At 33.7% G+C, this 22,139-nt stretch overlaps 1 protein-coding gene across 5 annotated transcripts in view; it reads left to right on the top strand.

Annotated features, from left to right (window-relative positions):
• Positions 1 to 22,139, top strand: part of LOC106876649 (coiled-coil domain-containing protein 60) — a 45,434-nt gene that overhangs the window by 15,915 nt on the left and 7,380 nt on the right. For 2 of the 5 annotated variants that reach the window (XM_014925264.2, XM_014925263.2), the window contains exons 6-15: positions 2,714 to 2,783; positions 4,943 to 5,070; positions 6,944 to 7,120; positions 9,039 to 9,143; positions 9,233 to 9,317; positions 12,077 to 12,287; positions 14,722 to 14,751; positions 14,958 to 15,051; positions 18,741 to 18,774; positions 20,692 to 20,759. In XM_014925264.2, coding sequence (XP_014780750.1) covers positions 2,714 to 2,783; positions 4,943 to 5,070; positions 6,944 to 7,120; positions 9,039 to 9,143; positions 9,233 to 9,317; positions 12,077 to 12,287; positions 14,722 to 14,751; positions 14,958 to 15,051; positions 18,741 to 18,774; positions 20,692 to 20,759 — 1,002 coding nt within the window. Of the gene's footprint in view, positions 1 to 1,216; positions 1,375 to 2,606; positions 2,784 to 4,942; positions 5,071 to 6,943; positions 7,121 to 9,038; positions 9,144 to 9,232; positions 9,318 to 12,076; positions 12,288 to 14,721; positions 14,752 to 14,957; positions 15,052 to 18,740; positions 18,775 to 20,691; positions 20,760 to 22,139 lie in introns of those variants that run through there. The other 3 variants (XM_052966493.1, XM_052966492.1, XM_052966490.1) reach the window with 3 other exon arrangements.

Genomic DNA, 22,139 nt, shown 5'->3' with positions numbered 1-22,139 from the left:
TGAGCTGCTCAGTAACAAGGATGGATGCAAATAAAACAATCCCAGTTGTGAAGTGATGAGAGAAACACAAACACAAAGATACACACAGATATGGTGAATACTCCATCTTGACAAATGATTGCTGTCTCCTTGTGCTTCCTTTTTGTCAAGAGCATTTCTGACTTTCCATCCATGACCTCCCAGGTGATTATTCAGTTCTGTTGCAGATTTGCATGGTTTGGAGCAGAGGTGACAGATGATGAATGTTGTAACTGGCTAAGCCTGCACATGTTGCCCCTTTTCCATTGCTGTAAGGCTTTCAGTAGATGGAATGATGAATAAGAGTGACATTAAAGAGATGTGTACGTCATTGGATTATAGTGATAAACGCTTGTACAATTACAAGTACCACTCTGAGTCTCCATGATTAGTTCCAAGTGACAGGCTGAAATGAGTGACAGGCCAGTAATCATGGGGAAACTGCAAGTTTTACATCAGTGTCCCTCTCCTAGAAGAATGTTGTGACAACAGTTAGGGGACCCTCACTCCTGATGGTTTTGTTGCATGCCCTGACACCAACCAAGGGTACTTCTGCATTGTACATATGTAAATCAATATGTATATTTGTTTACTTACACTCATTTATACATGCATGCACACTGGGCTTCGACACAGTTTCCATATATTAAATTTACTTAGTTGGCATTAGTTGGCCCTGGGCTACAGTAGAAGACACTTGCTCAAGATGCCTCATAATAGGACTGAACTTGAAACCACATGGCTGCAAAGTAATCTTTTTGACCACATAGCCATGTCTGCACTTATTTCATTTCAAAATGTAACCCTGGGTTTTGATATTTTCTCTGTGCAAACAAAAAGCAGTTTGACACTTTGAAAATTGAATATAAATCTCATTGAAAGATTTATGTATTTGTACACTTAAAGAAAACTTTCAGAAGAAGAGTTCAATGTAATATATTTTGATTTCATTTATTCTTATTGTTAAGCAACACTTTAGGAGTAGAGTCTATGGAGAGAGAGATATAGCATGTGTGAGCATGCATGTGTGTGTGTGTGTATGTGTATAAAAGAGTAGATGGTGAAATATATGACAAGCTAAAGGTGGTATAGAGTTAGCTAGTCCAGAGGAAACATAGACTATTGTAATGTTGCTATAACAAATACACAGCTTGACAACAGATAAAATGCTGGAGGAGTGTTAGTGAGTAAATGTTTTCCTGTTTGGCATATGACGCTGTTGAATGCAGTCCAAATATGAAAGCAGTACACTACTATGGTGTAAAGTGATATCTTGTACAAAGGTCAACAGCTGTTTGTAGTTGGATATGATACAGAGGTTTACCAACTCACAGCCAAAACTAGAAACACCAGGTTGTGAGTATTTAAAGTCCCTTGACACCTTGAGGGTTGTTGGGGTGCTGCAGCCTTGCAGCATATCTAGGGTAAGAAAGGCTGGTGGAGCCCATCCCTCTCCAGGCTAAACTCGTTTCTACAGCTGAGTGAACTGGAGCAATATGAAACGAAGTGTTTTGCTCAAGAATACAATGGATTGGTCCACAATCTTATGATCATGAATCCAACATTCTAATCACTAAGTGATGTACTTCCACTAGTAGTACTCATTTCTACATTTGAGTGGACTGGAGTAATATGAAGTGAAGTGTTTTTGCTCAAGAACATAATGCACATCCGATCCAGGAATCAAAACCACAATCTTACAAGTGTGAGTCCAACACCCTAACCACTAAGCGATGTGCCTCCACTATTTATCTATTATCTGACCATGGCTTAAATAGGGCTATCACTGAACATTTCACCTTTATGTTGTATATCTAGGGTTAATAGAACCTTCAATTTTTGTTGTTGATTCCATGTCAACTCTGATTGAACAGACCTATGATCATACACATTCCATGCATGACCCTCTTCCATTTTCAGATAGTTTTATCTCAGACCACATCGCCCTATAAGGCCCTTCTTTGAAAGTAGGGTGATTTGATAGATATTTAAGATTCAACTTGTTTCTAGCAGAGGTTCTCTTATTGTCTTATCCCTTTTCAAGTTATAACCATAAGAAAAGTTGAACAACCCTGTAGATTAACAAAACATTGGCTACTTTTACAGTGCTGCCACAAGTGACAACTACTTATTTCTAGTGTAGTAACCATTGAGAGTTTAGTGCTGTGGCCATGGCTACCTCATGGTGCTGATGACATAATACAACCTATTGCTTCCAACACTCCACCCAACATATATCCGAATAGAAATATTACAGTATAATGAATGGAAAGGCAACAATATTTTATGATCATAATGAAGGAATGAATAGTAATAGCTTTCTTTTTAGCAGGGAATGAATAGTAATAGCTAGCTTTCTTTTCTATCCCAGCAGTCCCAGCACTTGGCCATCTTCTGCTCTCATCTGACTTGTACTATCATGAAAACAAGCCAGTGAAAAAACCTTTAAGCAGTCACTTGACTTGCTAGAAACAACAGCAAAATCTCTATCAAATCAAACTCCTGCCGCCTTAAATAAATATTGGTTTTGATTTATAAAATGATGGATTGTCATATTCTGATTATCTTTGGACTACCTTTGATTATAGGTCTGTTTGGTCAAGGGTGACCTAGGGCTAAACACCAACAAGAAACAATGTGAAAAAGCAGTTGTAAAATGAATGAGTAGGTCAATTGCATATATTGCTGTTTCCAGGGTTCTGGTGCGTAATGTAAGTCTTGGAAGAGATCTTTTTGTTATGGTAAAAGAAACAGAACACAAAAAGGTATGTATTATTGTATCAACTGACTGTGCTTTAGAAATGAAATTTCCCGAGCTTTACTATTTTTTAAAATTCTATTTCTTAACATAGTAACACTAATTTAAAGCTGACAAATTATCATAAAATTTCATTGATTTAATTTAATGTCTTCTTATAAAGAAAGGAAGAGTGATCAACATTTTAAACGTAAACTAATATAATTACTCAATGCTATAAAAGTTTACATAAAGAATTTGTAATATTTCTTTATACTACATGATTAATTTATGGATTAATCTATAATTACTTAGGTATGTTAAACAAGTTAGAAGTGAAGCCTGCTGATTCCTAGTTTTACTGTATGGTCTAAATTAACAATATTTTGCATAAGTGAATAAGCTATTGTTATTAGCAGCTAGTCAATATTATTTGATATGCACCTTCTTGAAAGGCTATGGACAATGATGGTAGAATAATTTTTATGTTGAAGGAATAATTTGATAAATTAATAAAAAATAATTTGATAAATGTGACATTTAGTGTTGCTTATTTTCATCATTTACATTTGCAAATTAGTGAATAATATTTTACTAGTTTGCAGTGTTTAATTCAATTCCTCACACAGGATTGGAAAAGTTGTTAGAGCAGTAATTCTCAATCTTTTCTTGATTCCATGGTGCACTGAAAGTGAAATAAAAAATTTATTGGCACACATTGCATGGAAATTAAAAAAAAAAAAAAACATTTTAAAGTTAAAGATTTAGGCAAAATATAGAAAAACTAATGCATATCTTGTTTCATTAATCATATTTGTGTCTAACAAAATTATGAATAACTTGTTTTTCAAGACCCTCAGAGCATTAGTGTGCATTTTCTAAAGTCTGAAATTATATTTTTAACAATCTGCAGTGCACTTATATACTTCTAGTGCACTTATATACTTCCATTCAAGAACCAATGCATATTTGTTAGAGCATTGGACAAGTACCACAATGTCTTGTGGTATTTCTATTAGCTCTTGCTTTTCTAATTCAGATCCTGTCAAAGTCAACTTTACCTTTTATTCTTCCAAAGTCAATAAAATTAAATATTCTCTTCTACTCTAGGCACAAGGCCTGAAATTTTGTAGGGAGGGAGCCAGTCGATTAGATCGATTCCAGTACACAACTGGTACTTAATTTATCAACCCCGAAAGCATGAAAGGCAAAGTTGACCTTGGCGGAATTTGAACTCAGAACGTAAAGACAGACGAAATACTGCTAAGCATTTCGCCTGGTGTGCTAACGTTTTTGCCAGCTGGCTGCCTTAATAGAATTAAATATTGATACTTTAAAGTATTGGAGTTGATTTTTATCAGCTACTGATGTGTAACCCAACATGCAAGGGGCTTATATAGTACTATTGTGTCCCAAACTCCTCATATGAGTTTTAATAACTTTTGTGATCATTGTTGCTGGATCAGTGGAATTAAAGCCAAGGTTTAACTGCAACCAGTGGCGGACTGGGTCTAAAAATATTGGTTGCCAGGAGACTAAGGGGGCCCACCCACAACTACAATGCTATCATTTAATTTTTTTTTTTTATTTTGTTAAAAGTATTCTTTCTACAAACACAACCAGGCTGAAATAATTAATGCATTCTTCCAGGAGTGAATAAAAAATTCTCAAACTTGAGGGTATGGACCCCTTAGATACTAACATGAGCCCCCATATATGGATTTTAATGGCGCAGGGGCCCACTTGCCATCAGGCAAGCTGGCAACCTGGCCAGTCCGCCACTGGCTGCAACCCTTTGGGATCAGAGGTAAGCTATACTGCAATGCTTGTTAGTCACCAGCTAAATATGTACTTCAACATCTGCATATACTCAGGAACTGGAAGTTTTACAAAAAATTGGAAATCAGCCACCCAAAGTCAATAGGAAGAAATAAGAAGGGTTTTATCCAGCAGGAAGAGAGAGAGAGGGAGAGGGAGGGAGAGAGAGATTGCTGGTTTGAGTGATTAACTCATACTTTGTTGAATAACTTTCAAGCACCATACATAAAACTAGTGTAAGATCTTTCCTGACTCTACCACTTCTTTTCCGATCCTCACCCTAGCTATGTGTTTACTGATTCACAAAATGAATGAATGAATCATTAAGTATCACTTGTGTGATATAAAGAATGTTCTGGTTTTTGACAGAAAAAGGCAGTTGAAGATGAAGAAAGAAAGAGAAAAGAGAAGGTTAGATTACAATGGAGAAATCCTATGTCTGACAGCAGTGACGAGAGTGGCATAGAATCTGATAGTGAATGTAATGACTCACAGAAGTAAGAAACAATTTCAATTTTAATTACTGTCTTTTCTTTATTTGTCATGTAATCAATAAACTGACAACTTTTAATCATAACTTGTTTATTGGATTTATTATTTTTTTTTTTTGCTTTTTTTTTTTTCTCAAGGAGATAGCTGTTGAAAGAAAATCATTGTAATGTAAAAGTACAAATTATGTCAATAAACAGACAAAAAAAAATAATGAAGGATACATTCAACTATGTAATCCTTGATATACAAAAGAAATGAGTTGGTCATTGAAAGAATGCATTTGATTATACAGTTGCTCGATCAACTGACCTGAATCTAAGCAACAGCAGCATCAACAAAAATGAATCCAAATCTTGTTTGATTTTGAACATAATTTGTTTCATCTTTATCTGGTTGAAGAAGCAAAAATAAAAATGTAAAAAGGCATTTAAGTGTGAGATGATGTGAAATGCCTTTTTAGGCTAACAAACAGAAATGTTAATAATAAAATGAACTAACGAAAAAACCTCAAGTGAGCCAATAGCATGAATTTATGTAATCACGTTAAGGAGTAAGGTACTGAATTACAACAGCATTTTCAGTTAATTGCAATTTCCAGCCATGATGAAAGTGCATAACCCTGCTTGCTTCATAGCTGAGTGTTTAGCAATAGGAAGAGCATCCATCTCTAAGGCCGATTTCTCCAACAAGAACATTCCACAGTAAAAACAATCTGTTACACTATATTTCCTTTAAATTTACTGTTGTGTCATGATTTCAAATAAAAACAAACATCTAGTTCTAAATACTATTGTTTAGGTAACCTAATTTTTTTCTTTCTACTGTTTAGTCAGGGAAGAAAAGTTGTGCCTTTGATCCCATTTCTGTTTGTCTCTGAGGCTAAAGAGGGTGGGAAGGTAGTTATCCATAAATTAGAAACCTGATCCAAATGCTTGCAACTGAGTGAACTCTGCTAAATGTACCCAAGAACCAAGTGGTAGTGCAAAACTGGGCAATAGTCTATGACCCAAGAATTCAGAATAAAAGGAGCTGAACAAATACTGCAAAGCACCTCGCCCAACATTCTAAAAATGTCACTAATCCACTTTTCTGAACTGGTACTTTAGTTTGAACACCCTGAAATGATGAAAGACAAGTTGATCTTGTTTGGGATTTGAATTTATAGCACACAGAACCAGAACAAATACTGTCTGGCATTTTGTCCTACAATTTACTGTCTACAGAAATAGATTTAAATACAAAGAGGGAGAAATATAGGCTTAGAATGGATGTTTTGATAACAACAATTTTCAATTTGAATTTTGTACCTAATTAATGTTTTTGACTGTCTTTGATTAATATGACTACTGTTTTTGGTTTTTCCAATGTAATATATTTCTAAAAATATTCTCATTTTCTCTAATTAAAAATAAAATGTTATATTTGGGGATGATCATATTTTTTTGCCAATTAACCTGATGCACTATGTACATGTTCTTCACTTCAGCTTTAAAGCTGAAATGAAGAACAAGTATATAGTGCATGTAGTTAATTAGTAAAAAAAAAAGGACCATCCCCAAATATAAAAATAAAATATTTCTTTGTTTATTGTGAGTCATGATAATAAAACTGTAATCATGATAAATGAGGTAGCATAATTTAGCATATGTGGAAACTGCTTATTTGTCTAAAATATTTATTCAGTGTGTTTGATACTTTTAATTCAGTAGTTTTTTATGGCTATTTAATTCAAATTCCCTGCAAACTTTCTTCTCAAGTATATTGCCCTCATTACAATTGACAGTTGTATGTATTTGGTTCTGACTTCAATGCTTTTGGATTTCGTAAGTAAATATGTGTGAAACAATGTATATCATTATATTATTGGGTTTTTTTCAGTGACTTAGATGGAACCAAGTCAATAGTATCTGAAAGTTCCTCACCAATGAATAATAGCTCCAGTGATAAGAAACCCACAATTACTGAGTACCCTTCAAACAGGAAAAAATCAATTCATGCTAGACCATATACACCACAACATAACAATATAGCTCATTGTGTTAGCAATATAAATGGGTTTGTATCTATTGCATGATTACAATTTAATATTTTAATTTGTGACTTGTTTTGTTTGCTTACTGTATATATCTTAGTCTTAAAAGGAAGTTTAATATCCATAAATGTTTTAGCTTCTTCCTTGGTGAAATTGCTTAATGTTTAATTTTCATTTTTCAAAAACTGTTGATTTTTTTTCTCTAGAAAGAAAATATTGGTAAAGTAGTATTTCCTGAAGTATATAAAAAGTTTGTAGAATAAGCTGTAGGAAGTAAGACTCAGTAGAAGCAAAAGGATGAAGACTAGAAATAGATGATTACTCTCTTGTTATAACTCACCTCTCTCATCTGGATACAGCAGCAAGGAGTTCCTGTAACACTGGCTCAAAGTCTCCCTCTCCCATTTTCCCAACTATATCTGCTACCTCTATCACTCTCCAAACATCAGATCTACTGGAGACATGTTTTCTTGTGTCACTCATTAGTGGGCCCTTTCCATTGAGAACAGTATTGCACTTAACTTTTAACTGTCTGGCCCTCAAAGCAAAATCACTACCAGAACTAGAGAAGAAATTTCAGGTGTAGAAGCAAGGTTTAGAATCAAAAGGCCTTAGAGTCAATGTAGCAAAGACCAAAGTTCTAGTAAGTAGGAAGGCTGTGGCATGTAAAAAGCACCATCCAAACATGGCTGATGCCAGTGCCACCTTGACTGGCTTCTGTGCCGGTGACATGTAAAAAGCACCAACCGATCGTGGCCGTTGCCAGCCCCCTCTGGCCCCTATGCCGGTGGCACGTAAAACGCACCCACTACACTCATGGAGTGGTTGGCATTAGAAAGGGCATCCAGCTGTAGAAACACTGCCAGATCAGACTGGAGCCTGGTGCAGCCTCCTGGCTTCCCAGACCCCAGTCGAACTGTCCAACCCATGCTAGCATGGAAAACGGACGTTAAATGATGATGATGATGGGTTTCAGCCATCTCTTATCTCTTAGAACAAAAGTTTCTTGTGAGATCTCACCACTGCATTTGTATGTCGATCAGGGTCTCTCTGAACCACACTATTAACTGTAGTGGGACCTGAAATCCCTCCTGTATATCAAAGACTTATCTGCTGTTACTGCTAAGAACAACTCTCTGCTATGCAAATGATACCACTCTTTACTGATCCTTGACTTTCTGCATACAGGCAACATTCACTTGCAACCTAGACATCTCACATTAGACATACATCGCTTTCATTAACAGATATCTCAAAAAATATTCTCCATGGGTTTGTAATTATGTCCTCTTCAACTGTACAAAGATACAATAATTGCACAAATCAAGAAAACATACTTGTGTCACACTTTCTCAAATCATGATAACATGCAACTGAAACCTTTAAAATGCTTTAAAATTTTAAAACCTATAAAATTAAAAATGCTAAACCTCACAATCACTAGTATATATTCCTGACAATCTCACATCCACAACATAATAAAAACCAGGGCCTAAAGATTTGCTCTTTGAGCTAGAACATGCTTCAGCAGTTGTTAGCTCTTTATGCAAATCAACAAAGTTCTTTAATGGAATATACTTCCTATATCTGGGATGGTAACTGTTACTGCATACATGAGCATCTTAGATGGTATCCAGAAAAGGTCATGTGATTGATTGTCATGGAATTACTCACTAACACACTCCAGCCTCTGGCTTATAGAGGAGCTGTTTCCTCACTCTGCCTTTTCTACTATAACTACTGTAGCCTTTGCACCTTGCTTCTAGCTGATCTTTTACAACCTCCATCCAGATGCATACAACACTCATTCATGTATATCTGAAGAATATAGTTGTAGCTTTACTTTTAGATAAAGACTTAAACATTATCATATTGTTAGTGAAACATTCATCTTTCACTCTATAGCCATTTACATTATTGTCTTTTTATCATCTATTGCAGGGACTCTTTATTCCGACAACTATGTGCTCTCCATTGGCTATTGGAAGCTTCCAGCAATGATTCAAATCATTCTATGAATCACATCCATTCTTCTTGGAATATAGAGTAAGTAAATAGCCATAATTATTTCTGGCTAAGAAGATAGAAATATATTAATAAAGAATTCATTACTTATATCACCCTATATATTTCAGGGATATTGGTGGATCAAAGATATTCTTAAAGAAATTTCAGAAACAGAGATTAGATTACTTCAACACTTCTGGAATCATTGGAAACGTTGGTTAAAATCTTGTTCTCTCTTAAATTTTTATTGATTATTGCTTATTAGATTTATGTTGTTTATATTAGACAAACAAAATTGCCTAGATTTTTTTTTAAAAAAAAAAAGGATAATTGCTTTCAGTAAAACAAAATGAGAAAATTTTCAAATCTAAGAAACTCATTCTTTTACATCATAGATATGTCAAATAATTTGAAATATATATACATTTTAAAATTTTGTTGGTAAAAGTAATCTTGTGTGTGTGTGTGTGTGTGTGTGTGTGTGTGTGTGTGTGTGTGTGTGTGTGTGTGTGTGTGTGTGTGTGTGTGTGTGTGTGCACATGTGTATGTGCACACACGTGCACATGCATGTACATATATATATATGTAACCCAATATTTACCATATTTCTGTTGTGTGTATCTCTGTTTTAGAATAGGTCATTGCATCCCCGTATATTGTGAGAGGTGAATAAACAGGTTTGTGACAGGAAAGGCATGCAACCATAAAAACTGCCTCAGAAAAACCATTCTATCCATGCCTGCATGAAAAAGTGATGATAATGAATAATGGTCACATTGAGATAAAGAGCTAATTCTTGCATTCTAACTGGTTTATATATATTAATTAGATATCTTTAATTTCACCGAATATTATGAATGATGAACACATGAAAGGGTTTAAAGCAAGACGTATGTGTCAATAATAATAATTGTAAATGTCTTCTTTTTTTTTCTAGAATATATGTTACTTAAACTTAGGTGTGATGCACAAGGCATCAAGCTTCTTCCTGCATAGTCAATCTCTTACAGTTTTCCCACTTCTGCCCAACTAGACCCCATACATTTGAGGTTCTCTTTGAATGTCTGGTGCCAGATGTTCTTAGTCTAGTACTTCTCCCAATTTCTTTCTGGCTTCCATGTCATTGCAGTCTTTGCATGCAGGTACAAAATATGAGTAACCAGGTGAAACTGATGCAGTACTATGATGTTTTACAGCACATACTCTTTTATTTCTGTTGAAGTACATAGTGTGTGTGAAGGCACATAGTTTAATGGTGAAGGTGTTGAGTTTGTGAACATAATGTTGTAGATTTGACTCCAGGATTGGGTGATGAGTTGTATCCCAGAGCAAAGCACATTGTTCTCACATTGCTTCGGTTTATTCAACTGAAAATTAGTAACAGCCAAGTACTGGTGCCGCCTTCACTGTCCTTCAACTGATACATCTTTAATGTTCCATTCGGTTAAAGTGAGAGACTGAGAGGGTGTCTGTCTGTTCATAACTACACAGCCACCTAAAATAATTAGCAAAAGCATCATACAAACTCGCTTGCAAATAATGGTTAGACTTTTATATAGTGTAATTATTATTTTTAGAAGTAAAATACAAATTATGTCATATATTGAATTGATACAGAATAAGTTTAACATAAGGAAATTAAATATATATTGTTTGATTTTTTACCCAATATTTATGCTATATTAAGCATGAGTGTCATTATCTGTTTTCCTGTGAAATAATACATTAGCTACTCTTCTGTATGATTTTAGAACAAATGTATTTTAATTGAAACTTTTACATCATTTAAGTTTAGCTGGTAAACTTAGTCTGTTACCTTGTTTCACACCACCATCTGGTCCTATCTTTTGCAAGAGTTCACTCTATTGAAAATGCAAGCATTCAGGTCAATCTTTGGTTTAAGAATAACTTCCTCCATTCTTCCCATCAGTCTTGGAAGCCTTGAAAAAGTAAAGTGTTCTTAATGCTGCACTTCCCTTCCTGACAAAATGGTAAAGAAAAAAAATCCTAGTTTAAAACTTCTAAATATCTGATTACTTTTATCAATAGCCATTCAATCTAACCCAGTGTTTCTCAACTGGGGTCTGTATGGCCCTTGAAGTCCACATAAGATTTGGTTGTTAAAATTTATGTGCAATGAATAGATTATATTTCTACTGTACACAAAATATTTTAACGATTTTTTTGTACATAATTCCTAATTATATTTAATTATAAAAATATAATAGAATTTTTAAAGCATAGAATAGGTAGGAAGGTACATATAAGTAAAATAGGAATCAAAGGGGTCCATAAGTAAAAAATGGTTGAGAAACACTGATCTAACACCTCTCTTTTGCAACCAGTCAGATAATTTAAAGATCTTTCTCTTGAAGTATGTTATATACCAATATTTGTTGGAAACGTCTTCTCTTAAGACTCCATTTTGTTGCAGTTTTGTATTGTAAATGTTTATCTTAGTTCAATTGCCCTCAGTTGTCTTTGTTCACATGTTTTTAGTTCATTACAAATTACTATTTTGAATTTGTACATTCTCCTCACTCTTTTTCTTATTTATTCCAGAAAGGACTTTGGTTGGAGTTTTAAAATTAATTTTAAGGAGTTTTTGTTTAAATTTTCAATCACTTAGCTGTTGAACATGTAATGAGTTATCATCAAATATGGGTTTTTTAAAATTTTTGGTTTTCTTTTATTGGTTTGTTCTTGAGGAAAGAGCTGTACATATAGTTTCTGCAGACCCTCAAACACCAGTGAGACTGACACAGTGTTCATCTTGAATAGTTTATAGTGTGAAGTAATAGAAACCGCTGTCTAGTATGAGTAGAAAGAGTTTTGCATTTAAATTTTTAGTCATAAACTATAAACTTAATGTTCTGATGAGCATAATTCCTTTCATAATGACAATTTAACTTCTTTAAAACTTTACCATTGAGGTTGAAGAATAACACATTTAATGTAAATTGTTTTTATAGGCCTGTTATAAATTGGCATCTGGCCGGAAGCAATATGGCTACATGACACGTCACTCAAGTAGTCGGCGTAGTTCATATACTACAGGGTTAAGTGTAAGTACAACACCAATTCATCAATCTCAAGAAGTTGCTAGTCCATCTTATCGAACAGAATCTAGTCTTACTGAAGATTGTCTTGAAATGTTAAATGAAGATAATAGCTCGGTATCATGTAAGTCATTTAAAATTTTCATTTAATGCTTCTTTATTTTTGGTGTTTAAATATTTTATTATTTAAATATTTTAGATTGTTGAGGTAATTCTATTATGAAGTGTTTCTAAGTATTTTCAAGTAACTGAATCAAATCCATGGTAAGTGCCAAAGGTATACATACCAATGTAGCATTTATGATAAGCTGGTCACATAGTAACATGAAAGTATCCTGTTACTTTGTAATTTGGCTTTATTAGCACTATGAATGAGATAGAATTACTATTGAAATTCTATGAGGTCTATTGAAAAAAAAACGATGAAACTTTTGAAAGAGCCCTCACCTGACACAGCATGCTTGTGACTGCAGTGCTGTGTACAGGTGATCTTGACTTGTAGTTTAATTATAATTGAACATCATTCCAAGTTATTTAATCATTGATCCACACAGATCATAATGAACATTTTTTTTGTGCACTTGGCAATTTGCTACACATTTAACAATGAAGGAGTTAGAAATGCAATGTTTTGTGAAATTGTTTCAAAATGCATGAAACTCAGTCCTTAAGTCACTTTGTAATTTCTGTCAACTAAAAAAAAAAAAATTAAAATAAAAGAAAGAAGAGGCTTTTATGGAAATTTTTCTAATATTGCAACAGGCCTTTAGAGAGGATTGTTTGAGCCATCTGCAATATCATGAGTGATACCAACATCTCATATTACAATGAACTTCTACCAATGATGATCCCAAATTTGGCTGATTTTCCACTACAGCAGACAATGGTCACATTGTGAAGGTGCATGCTGTGACTTGTAAAATTTGTTGTTTGACTACCTGTAACGCTTCCAAAACAGTAGGAATCAGTAAAAGCCCACACCACATGATTTTAAAAAGAAAATCAAAGATGCATTGTGTTGCTGCAAAATTTATGCTATGACAGATGAATCATAGTCAACTAGGAGTTGTTTGATCATTTGAATGCTGCTAAAAACTTTCTGAAAAGTGTTTTAGCATTTGGTGAAACAAGGGTGAACAGTTAGGATATTGAAACACAAAAGCATTTTTTGCAGTGGCTTGAATCATTGCCTCTATGACCAAAACTTAGCATGTCAGTATTTATCAAATGCGACAGTGATGTTGATTGTCCTTTTTGATTAGAAGTATGTCATTTCTTATGTGTTCCATGATGTCAGATGATCAATAACAAGTTTTACTTGGATATTCTGAGGCATTTGAGAGAAGTAGTGCAAAGAAAGGCATGGGCAAACAAAATTTGGATGTTGCAACATGATAACACACCTGGTGACACTCCTAATCTGTAACTTTTTGGCAAAGCACAAGAAAGCTTTATCGTTCATCTTTCCTATTCTCCATATTTGGCCGCAGCAAACTTTCCTTGTTCCCTAAGTTGAATTCCACTCTGAAAGATGGTCATCAGACAAAAGAAGAGATTGAAGAAAATTCACTCCAAGAGCTGTGTATTACTCCTGGGAATATATTTCAGGACTCTTCAAAAATGGAAAGCAGTGTATTAACAATGAATGAAACTTTTTGTGAAAGAGACAAGTTTAATTAACTTGTAAGTGAGATAGTAAAATGTTTTACAAAAAGTTCAGTTTTGTTTCGGACAGACCTCATATGTTAATATTTAAGATAATAATATCATTTTGAAATACTCTGTCTTTGAAATCATTAAGTTTACTAAAAATATTAAGTAATTAAACACAATTAGTGCATTATGTATGACTGACATTTCAGGTTAGTTGCCTAAATCAATGAACTATTGGCTTTTCTGCAGAAATGCTGAAGTTAATGTTTTATAAAAAATACTCTGCTGTGTAAGTGATCAAACATACTAATTAAATATTATCACTAGAACAATATTTTTTTTAAAATTTTAGTTTCATTTTAAACTTGCAGCATGTGATTTTACTGTCATTATAAGACAGAATGACTATAGAAATTTCACCTGTTATATTGAAAATTTTGCATTGGTAGAATCAGTTGAGTGACAAACACAATATCTTACTATATTTGATTGCATACTTTTGTTTTGCTTTTACACTGGGGTCAACAAAATAAGTCCAGGTGAGACCTAGGGTTGATATACTTGACTGTATTCTCCCTTAAAACTTATGGTCTTGTGATAATGTAAGAAGCCAATTGTTATTATCATTGTTATTAAATTAAAGCCCAATAGATTAAGAACTCCCTTAATTTTTAATTTTTAATTTTATTAATTTTTGGAATATATACAACAAACTTTTCTGTCACTTTAATTTGTTTTTCTGTTACTTCTGCATCCTAATTCCTTTTTGTTTGATTATATTATAAGTATTATGTCAAAACTTTTTTATACACATTTCTCTATTCATTCACTATTTAATAATTGTCTGTAAATTTCATAAATGTTTAACATATTCTTTATTAGTTATTTTTTTCTCATCTGGACAGCTCTACTTCCTGAGTCCGAGTTAACAATTGGTAAGTTAAAGCCAATTACCATGATAAAGGCACATTTTGTAGTGTATCTGTTTATTATTATACGTAGTTAGTCTTACTGTAGTAATTGACATGACTCTTAGTGTGCAACCATAAAACACAGATGTATGGTGGTGGTGCAGTATTATTAATGTATCTCCATGTCATATTGGTTTTTGACTAACACTCATTTGATTCTTTTCTTTTAGGTAACTTAACTGGACAAGATAACATTGAAGACTGTGTAAAACTGAAGTCCACCACAGAAACTTTTTCATCAAATGAAAATTCAAGACTCAAGCTGTAAGAAATATTTTTTTTATAAATTATTCAAAACTGGGGTTATGGAAGGTGATTTATTACCATTATATCCTATCATCATCATCATTGGTTTAACATTCACTTTTCCTTTCTTGCATGGGTCAGACAGAATATATTGAAGCAGATTTTCTACTGCTGGATGCTCTTCTTGTCATGAGCCCTCACCTGTTACCACACAAAGTATTATTTCCCTATAGTCAATGATGGTAATTCTCATTTTCCACCATCATATGACGTCAAGACAAGGGCACAGATACATGCACACACACACACACATCAGATTCTGCCTACCATATCCACTCCCTTTGCCCAGGGCTATAGTAGAAGGCCAAGGTTCTGTGCAATGAGGCTGCACTCAAATGCAAATGATGAGGGAGCAAGTTTATCAACCACACACCCATGTATTCCACTTTATCAGGATATGTTTGACTTACAATTATGCTGTATATTGACATTTAATTACACTATTGCTAATTTTTCTATTTATCACTACATGATACTCCGCTTGGTTGCTTGATCTGCCAGAAATGGCAGTCTAATTTTTCTAAAATTACATCCTACCATCTTAAAAGATGTGGGGTACATTGATAATGTAATTCTAGATATAAGAAGGGAAGGAATGTTGTGGTTGGTTTGCTTTGATCTTATATGTACTCAGTTAGGGCTGACTTGAGGCTGAGCAACAACTTGAAGTGTGGGACCAAGTTCAACTTATTTTGCAGGCTCTGGCAAGGAATGTGATGATTAAAGAAGTCACTTTGTTCTCTATGAAGAATTAGTTTTTCAGAGTGAAAATCAGCAGCAGCTCAAGGCAAACTGACAAATGTTTTTTAAATTATGTTTTTGGAAAATTAGTTATTTTTTAAAATCATGTGTTGAGTTTGAAGATAAATGTATACCATAGTGTACAAAGCATGATCTTTTGTCTTTTACTTGTTTCAATCATTAGACTGAGGTCATGCTGGGGCACTGCCATGAAGAATTTTTAGTCGAATGAATCAACCCCAGTACTCATTTTTTTTTAAAGTCTGGTACTTATTCTATCAGTTGCTTTGGCTGAATCGCTGAGTTATGGGAACCTGAACACTTCAACATTGGTTGTCAAATGGTGATGGGGTACAAGCACAGCAGACCCCCCCACACACACACAACAGGCTTGTTTCAGTTTCTGTATACTAAATCCACTCACAAGGCTTTGGTTGGCCTGAGGTTATAGTAGAAAACACTTGCCCAAAGTGCCACATTGTGGGACTGAACCTAGAACCAGCTGGTTGGGAATCAAACATCTTACTATGCAGCCACACCTTTGAAAAGATGATTGGCACATTGATAGAAATGATGAAGAATCAGGATAAATACTTTTAACATATTTAGTCACAACCCTATGCTTTGAGTCAAAAAAATAGGATTATGATAAAACGAATTCCAGTAATATCCTAATAAAAATCACTCTGGTACATCTCCTTTTTTCTACTATTATTAAATAAAACTTTTGTAAAATTGTGTACTCATTAAGACAAGTTTAGTAAATAGAAGTCAAGATAAATTCATTAAGAAAACTTAGATTTTCTGGATGCAGGTGTTTAGAATGTATAAAATACTTTTGTTTTTGCTATCGAATTTATTTAGATATAATTTATAAATGTCCAATTAGCCCTAAATATCAGTTTCAAATTTGGCACAAGGCCAGCCAGTTTGGGGAGTGGGTAAGTCAATTACATCAACCCCAGTGCTCAACTGGTACTTATTTTATTGATCCCGGAAGGATGTAAAGATGAATGGAATGCTGCTAAGTATTTTGCCTGGCATGCTAATGAGTCTGCCAGCTCACTCCCTTATTAGCTCTAAATATTAATAACATATCAGTTGTTTGTAAAGCTTTTCAAATATACTGAAGAGCATCCAGCCATGGAAACCAAGCCCAAAACAAAACATACAAGCAAGATGTGATACTCTGACCTGTCTAGTAGGGCAGTAACACTAAATAAGTACTGATGTGAAATGTGACATCATGAATAACATATAAAATGATGATGATGATGATGGTGGTGGTGCTGGCATTGTTGGCAGTGGAAGCTGTAATGATAGTGAAGTGTTACAAAACTGATTCTTATAATTGTAAAATCATGACAAACCTCTTTCTTTGCAGCCTCGTTTAGTGCAAGCGTACTATCATCCATGTGAACACATTTCTCTCCCATGACATCACGATTCTCTCTCACACACTGTCTTGCAACACGAAATACCTCAAGTCTTTGGTCCTCACGGCACAGAACATTGGCAAATTTTTTCTTATCTGCTTCCCCTCTGGCTAAATAAACCTTGTCGCCTAGCTTCCCTTCTGGCAGTCTGATACAATTCCCTGCTACCACCGTTCTTCCAGTCCTTCCAAGGCTGTTTCTTTTGTCTAATAGCCCTGTCAACAACATTGTTCCGCCACCACGTTATTTTCGGTCGAGAGGGGACTTTGCACCCTCCACAGATCTGGTCAGTGGCCCTCAGCGGGTTGTCTTCTAAGAAACGTCCAGTTGTCTTCTATCTTTATATAGATATATAGATTCAGTTATTCATAAGTCTGAAAAAAAGCACACTCTAAAAATTTTGGGGAGCAGTAATATTTTATGTAGTCATTGCCTAAAAAATGCAGTTGACCCATGAACTAACAACACACACACCTTCTGTATGTGTATTGAATTTTGTTTATATTTATATATATAAATAAAATTGAATATGCATACACAAGGTGTGTATGTTGTTAGTTTGTGGTTCAACTGCATTTTTTTTAGGCATAAGAGAATATATTCTCAATGCACCTGATGTTAAGACACCTGAAAGTAAGTCACAGGCAAGTGAGACAACTCACATCAGGTCCCTTTTCTGAATGACAGACATCAATGTTTCATCATTGTTGTGACTTTACAATGCCACATACTGAACAAGGTTTGAAAACCATTTAGCATATACCTAAAAAAACACACCCAACCCATGAACTAACAAAACACACATCTTGTGTATGTGTATTTGGTTTTGTTTATATAACTTGAGCTGCTTCTAATTCATATTTGAATTTTTTCCATGGCTTGAAATGTTGGGATATGCTAGCAGATGGTTTTCAAACCATTTAGCATATAGTCATATAGTCTTCATTCCCATCAACTCTATGCGAATCCCACATATTTGACCTAATCTTTCTTGACTTTTTTATTTCTTCAAATTTTTGTTTTTTTATCGTGTACTTCTGGCTTCGCTGTTCATTTCAGTTTATCTCTGCTGTAAGTTAACTTAGAAATTCCAAGCAACACTGTACCTCTCATTTAATTAAAGTAATCTTGGCCTGATGATAGCACTTGCTCAGGAACTATAAAATCAGATGATCAGCTTGCTAAGAAACATATATAGTCTGCATTTTACTCATTTCACTCTCTCAAATCAGAGAGAGAGGAGGAGGAGGAGGACAGAGAGAGAGAGAGAGAGAGAGAGAGAGATACACACACACACGCACAAAATCATCATCATTGTTTGAACATTGACTTTTCTATGTTGCTCACATGGGTTGCATGGGATTGCAAACATGGAAAAGTGGGCTTTAAAAGAATGACCATACATGCGTGCGCATGCATCATACATACATACATACATACCAGTTATCATTATCCATTATTCTATTTCAGTTTGGATGAAATGGAAAGGAAGAAATCGAGATTGGTAATAACTTTTATTCTCATTACTGTGTATGATCTAAGTTAATTGAAATTAACTATTTTCTATGTAACCGATTTGAGATTTTCTTACTAAGTGAGCTGTTCCTTTTTACTGTTACTAATTTTTACCCTTGTACCATGTTCTCATTCTTTTATACCCCAACTATTTGAATTTTAGGAAATGTTTGTATATAATAAACTAATTTACAGTATAAACTATATTTACAATGTTAAAGTATGCTTTAGTAATAGTCTTACTGTATCTTTGTAAATAATAACTAATCTCTAAATCATTGTTCTGTAAATAGTAAAGTTACTGTTCTGTAAATTCATAAGTAATAAATATTTAATACATTGTTTGTAACTTTCTGGTATACTTATGACATACCTTTTCTAAAAAAGTTATCTCAAAAATGTAAAATACCAGGGCATGCTATGAACAAAATTCTTTGATTTTAGATTTTTCTTTGCAAATTGTAAACATGTAAATGGTTACTTTATACTACTCATAAAAGAAGTTTCCTTTATCTCCAAAAACAGATTCCTAGTAAAATGAAAGATTGCAAAAAATTTTAGTCTTTCTCTTTAATGGGGCTGTTTACAGAATACCTCTTACCACAGCCTTTACTGACCCTGTTTACTAACAAACTTCTGTTTTAATTTTCTTGACTTTAAAATTTTGCAAATCATTCTCCTAGTAAATACTTACAGTAAACAATAAACAATGCTTTCTCAGTCATAGAATTAGTTCATTTCCATTTTGATGTACCCTCTCCTTGCTCAAGACATTTATCTTAAAATTTAGAAGTACTCTACTATGTGTTCCATTTCCCAAAAGAAAAGAGTGATATTTCTCATTCTTCTCAAATTGATAATATTTCTGGGATCTGTAAGAGTATGGAGTGTGAAAGATTTACTGAAACATCTTTGAGTGAATCTTCCACTTGCCAACTATCTTTTAAAGCAAGGTCTGTAAATTTTTAAAGCAGTGATTACTTTGATATGATTGGAATTGTCACCAAGCCCATAAAACTTTGGTACTTAAGTTATTACACTTAACACTAATTAGAAAAGTCTTTGATGGACTGTAGCATTTGATACTTTTATGAAATATCTCTCAAACTGATTGTTTGGTAAATTCCTCAGCAACCATTCCAATTAATGCTACTGGTACATGTTTATTCTACCATTTCAGTTGTAGTGTCAAGGTTCTGTTATGTGTTCAGATTTTACAACAGCATGGTTCAAATTTACTAAGACTAGAGCTAACACATTATTTAGCATGCAGTCCTTAGTGTTCTTGTCAACTATTATAAAAGTAGAAGCATTCAAAGGAGAAGAGGCTAAAATCAATAGAAGGGGCAATAAAAATGGTAGAAAATTGATAGCTTTACAATCAGAATGTATAACATGAACTAAAAAGGATGGGAATAACTTTTAGACTTGTTACATCAGTGACACAGACTTGAATTCTAATTGGACCATTTCATTTCACTTACTCCTCATACTAGTTGTTCTTGGCCACAGTCATCAGTAGTTTGGAGAAGGCTGGGCTTTACCATGATTTTTGCTTACACCACTTAAAGGTTACAGGACAGTTTTATTTAGTCAAGAATGAGAGGGAATTAATTATAAAGTTCTGTTATTTGGAGATAATTGTTAGCTGAACAAAGGTTATGAAATTCCAGACAATTTGAAAACAGATATACACAAAAAATAAGAATAATCTGGTAATTTTGGAGAAGCTTAATTTATGCTATGCTGGATTGTTTACAAAATCTAGTGATAGTGATTAGAATGACAACTATACTGTTGTTTTTGTTTTATGAATAAAACAGTTTCAGTACCATTTTAATAATTTTCTTATTCATTTTCAAGCTTTTATTGGTTTTATATTTGTTTTTACTGCTTCAAATTACAGAATTCAAAATTAGATGAATCTTCTCCAAAAGTAAACTTTGTTGCAAGGCATCAGATCCGTCCCAAAAGGTAAAAAATATAGAACGTTTGTTATATGGGTGAATATTAAAGCAACACTTAAATTCAAAATCCTATTGGATAATCTTTCTCCTATAGAAGTAGTTTAAATTATTACAATGTATGTCTGAGCTGTTGATATTGTATGGTAAAACCACATTGGTTATTTTCATCACAGTAGATCACCGTCTTTTGTTTCAAACAACTAATGAAGTAGTTAATCCTGAAATATATGAATATTATTGTATTGCACATTATTTTTTTATATTTCATGTCTCTGTAATTTGTTTTTCTAAAATATAGATTTACATTCTGAAACTTTTCATCCATATTTCCTTTTAATCTTAATCTTTATGTATTCAATCTGTACACAAATATACGAAGTCTGTATGTGCTTAATACAATCTGTACACATCTATTTATATATAACTATAAAAGAGAATTTGTGTGTGTGTTCCTTAAGCATTTCAAAACTGAGCTGCCAATTTTGATATAAGAGGTATCAAAAGATTCAGTAAGCTTTTGGCTACTAACTAAACTATATTTTCATTCACATATTTGCATTACAAAAATTTAACATTAACGTTTTTCTTTTAGTCACCTATTGTAAATGACATTTTGTATTACCATCACAATGATGATGGCGTCGCATTTTCTATATGAGTGTGTTCACACTTCGTTGCCTACCTTAGGCCGATGACTGACAAGTATATGTGTGTGACAGTGTATGTGTCTGTCAGTATACATACATTTTTGTGACGACTGAAACACACACACATCTAAAGACAGACACACACAGGAACAGAGATAAGCTTCAGGTGTGCATTAATGTATGTGTGTGTGGGTGTGTCTCTTAGTTTATGTATGTAACCCCCGCCTCCAGCAGTGAAATGCGCCGATATTGAAAGTTTACTTGCGGTCTGGACTTCAAACAAACAACAACGTTAACTTTCAAGTACTACCAACATGAAGATTTGGCTGATTTAACACCACTCACAATACTCGCAAATATATCTGAAAAAAAAAATTATTCTGCTTATTATAACAAATTTGGAAACTTGGCGAAGGAGAAAGCCTCAACGGCTCTTCCAATATAATTACAGAAATGTTATTCCGCTCCTTCTAACCAGTTTCAAGATAATGTTTTTTTAACAGTCTTTATATTCTTCATCACTGTGAGTATCACCATCGCACAACCTTTTTACTGTTTTACTCAGTATTTATTCTACAGCCTATAATTTTGTACAGTTCAAAAACAGCATCTTCCTTTTTATACACTTGGTTCAGCGTTCATTTCAAAATGTAAAATAAATTATTTTTGCATTAAAAGACATCCATTTTTCTATATGTTATGAGGAAATACAGTCTCTCTCTCTCTCTCTCTCTCTCTCT

Source organism: Octopus bimaculoides, chromosome 3 (genome assembly GCF_001194135.2).
Source record: "Octopus bimaculoides isolate UCB-OBI-ISO-001 chromosome 3, ASM119413v2, whole genome shotgun sequence".
NCBI classification, from domain to species: domain Eukaryota; kingdom Metazoa; phylum Mollusca; class Cephalopoda; order Octopoda; family Octopodidae; genus Octopus; species Octopus bimaculoides.
The sequence above is the reverse complement of the archived record's forward strand: the minus strand, read 5'-3'. Positions and strand labels throughout refer to the sequence as shown.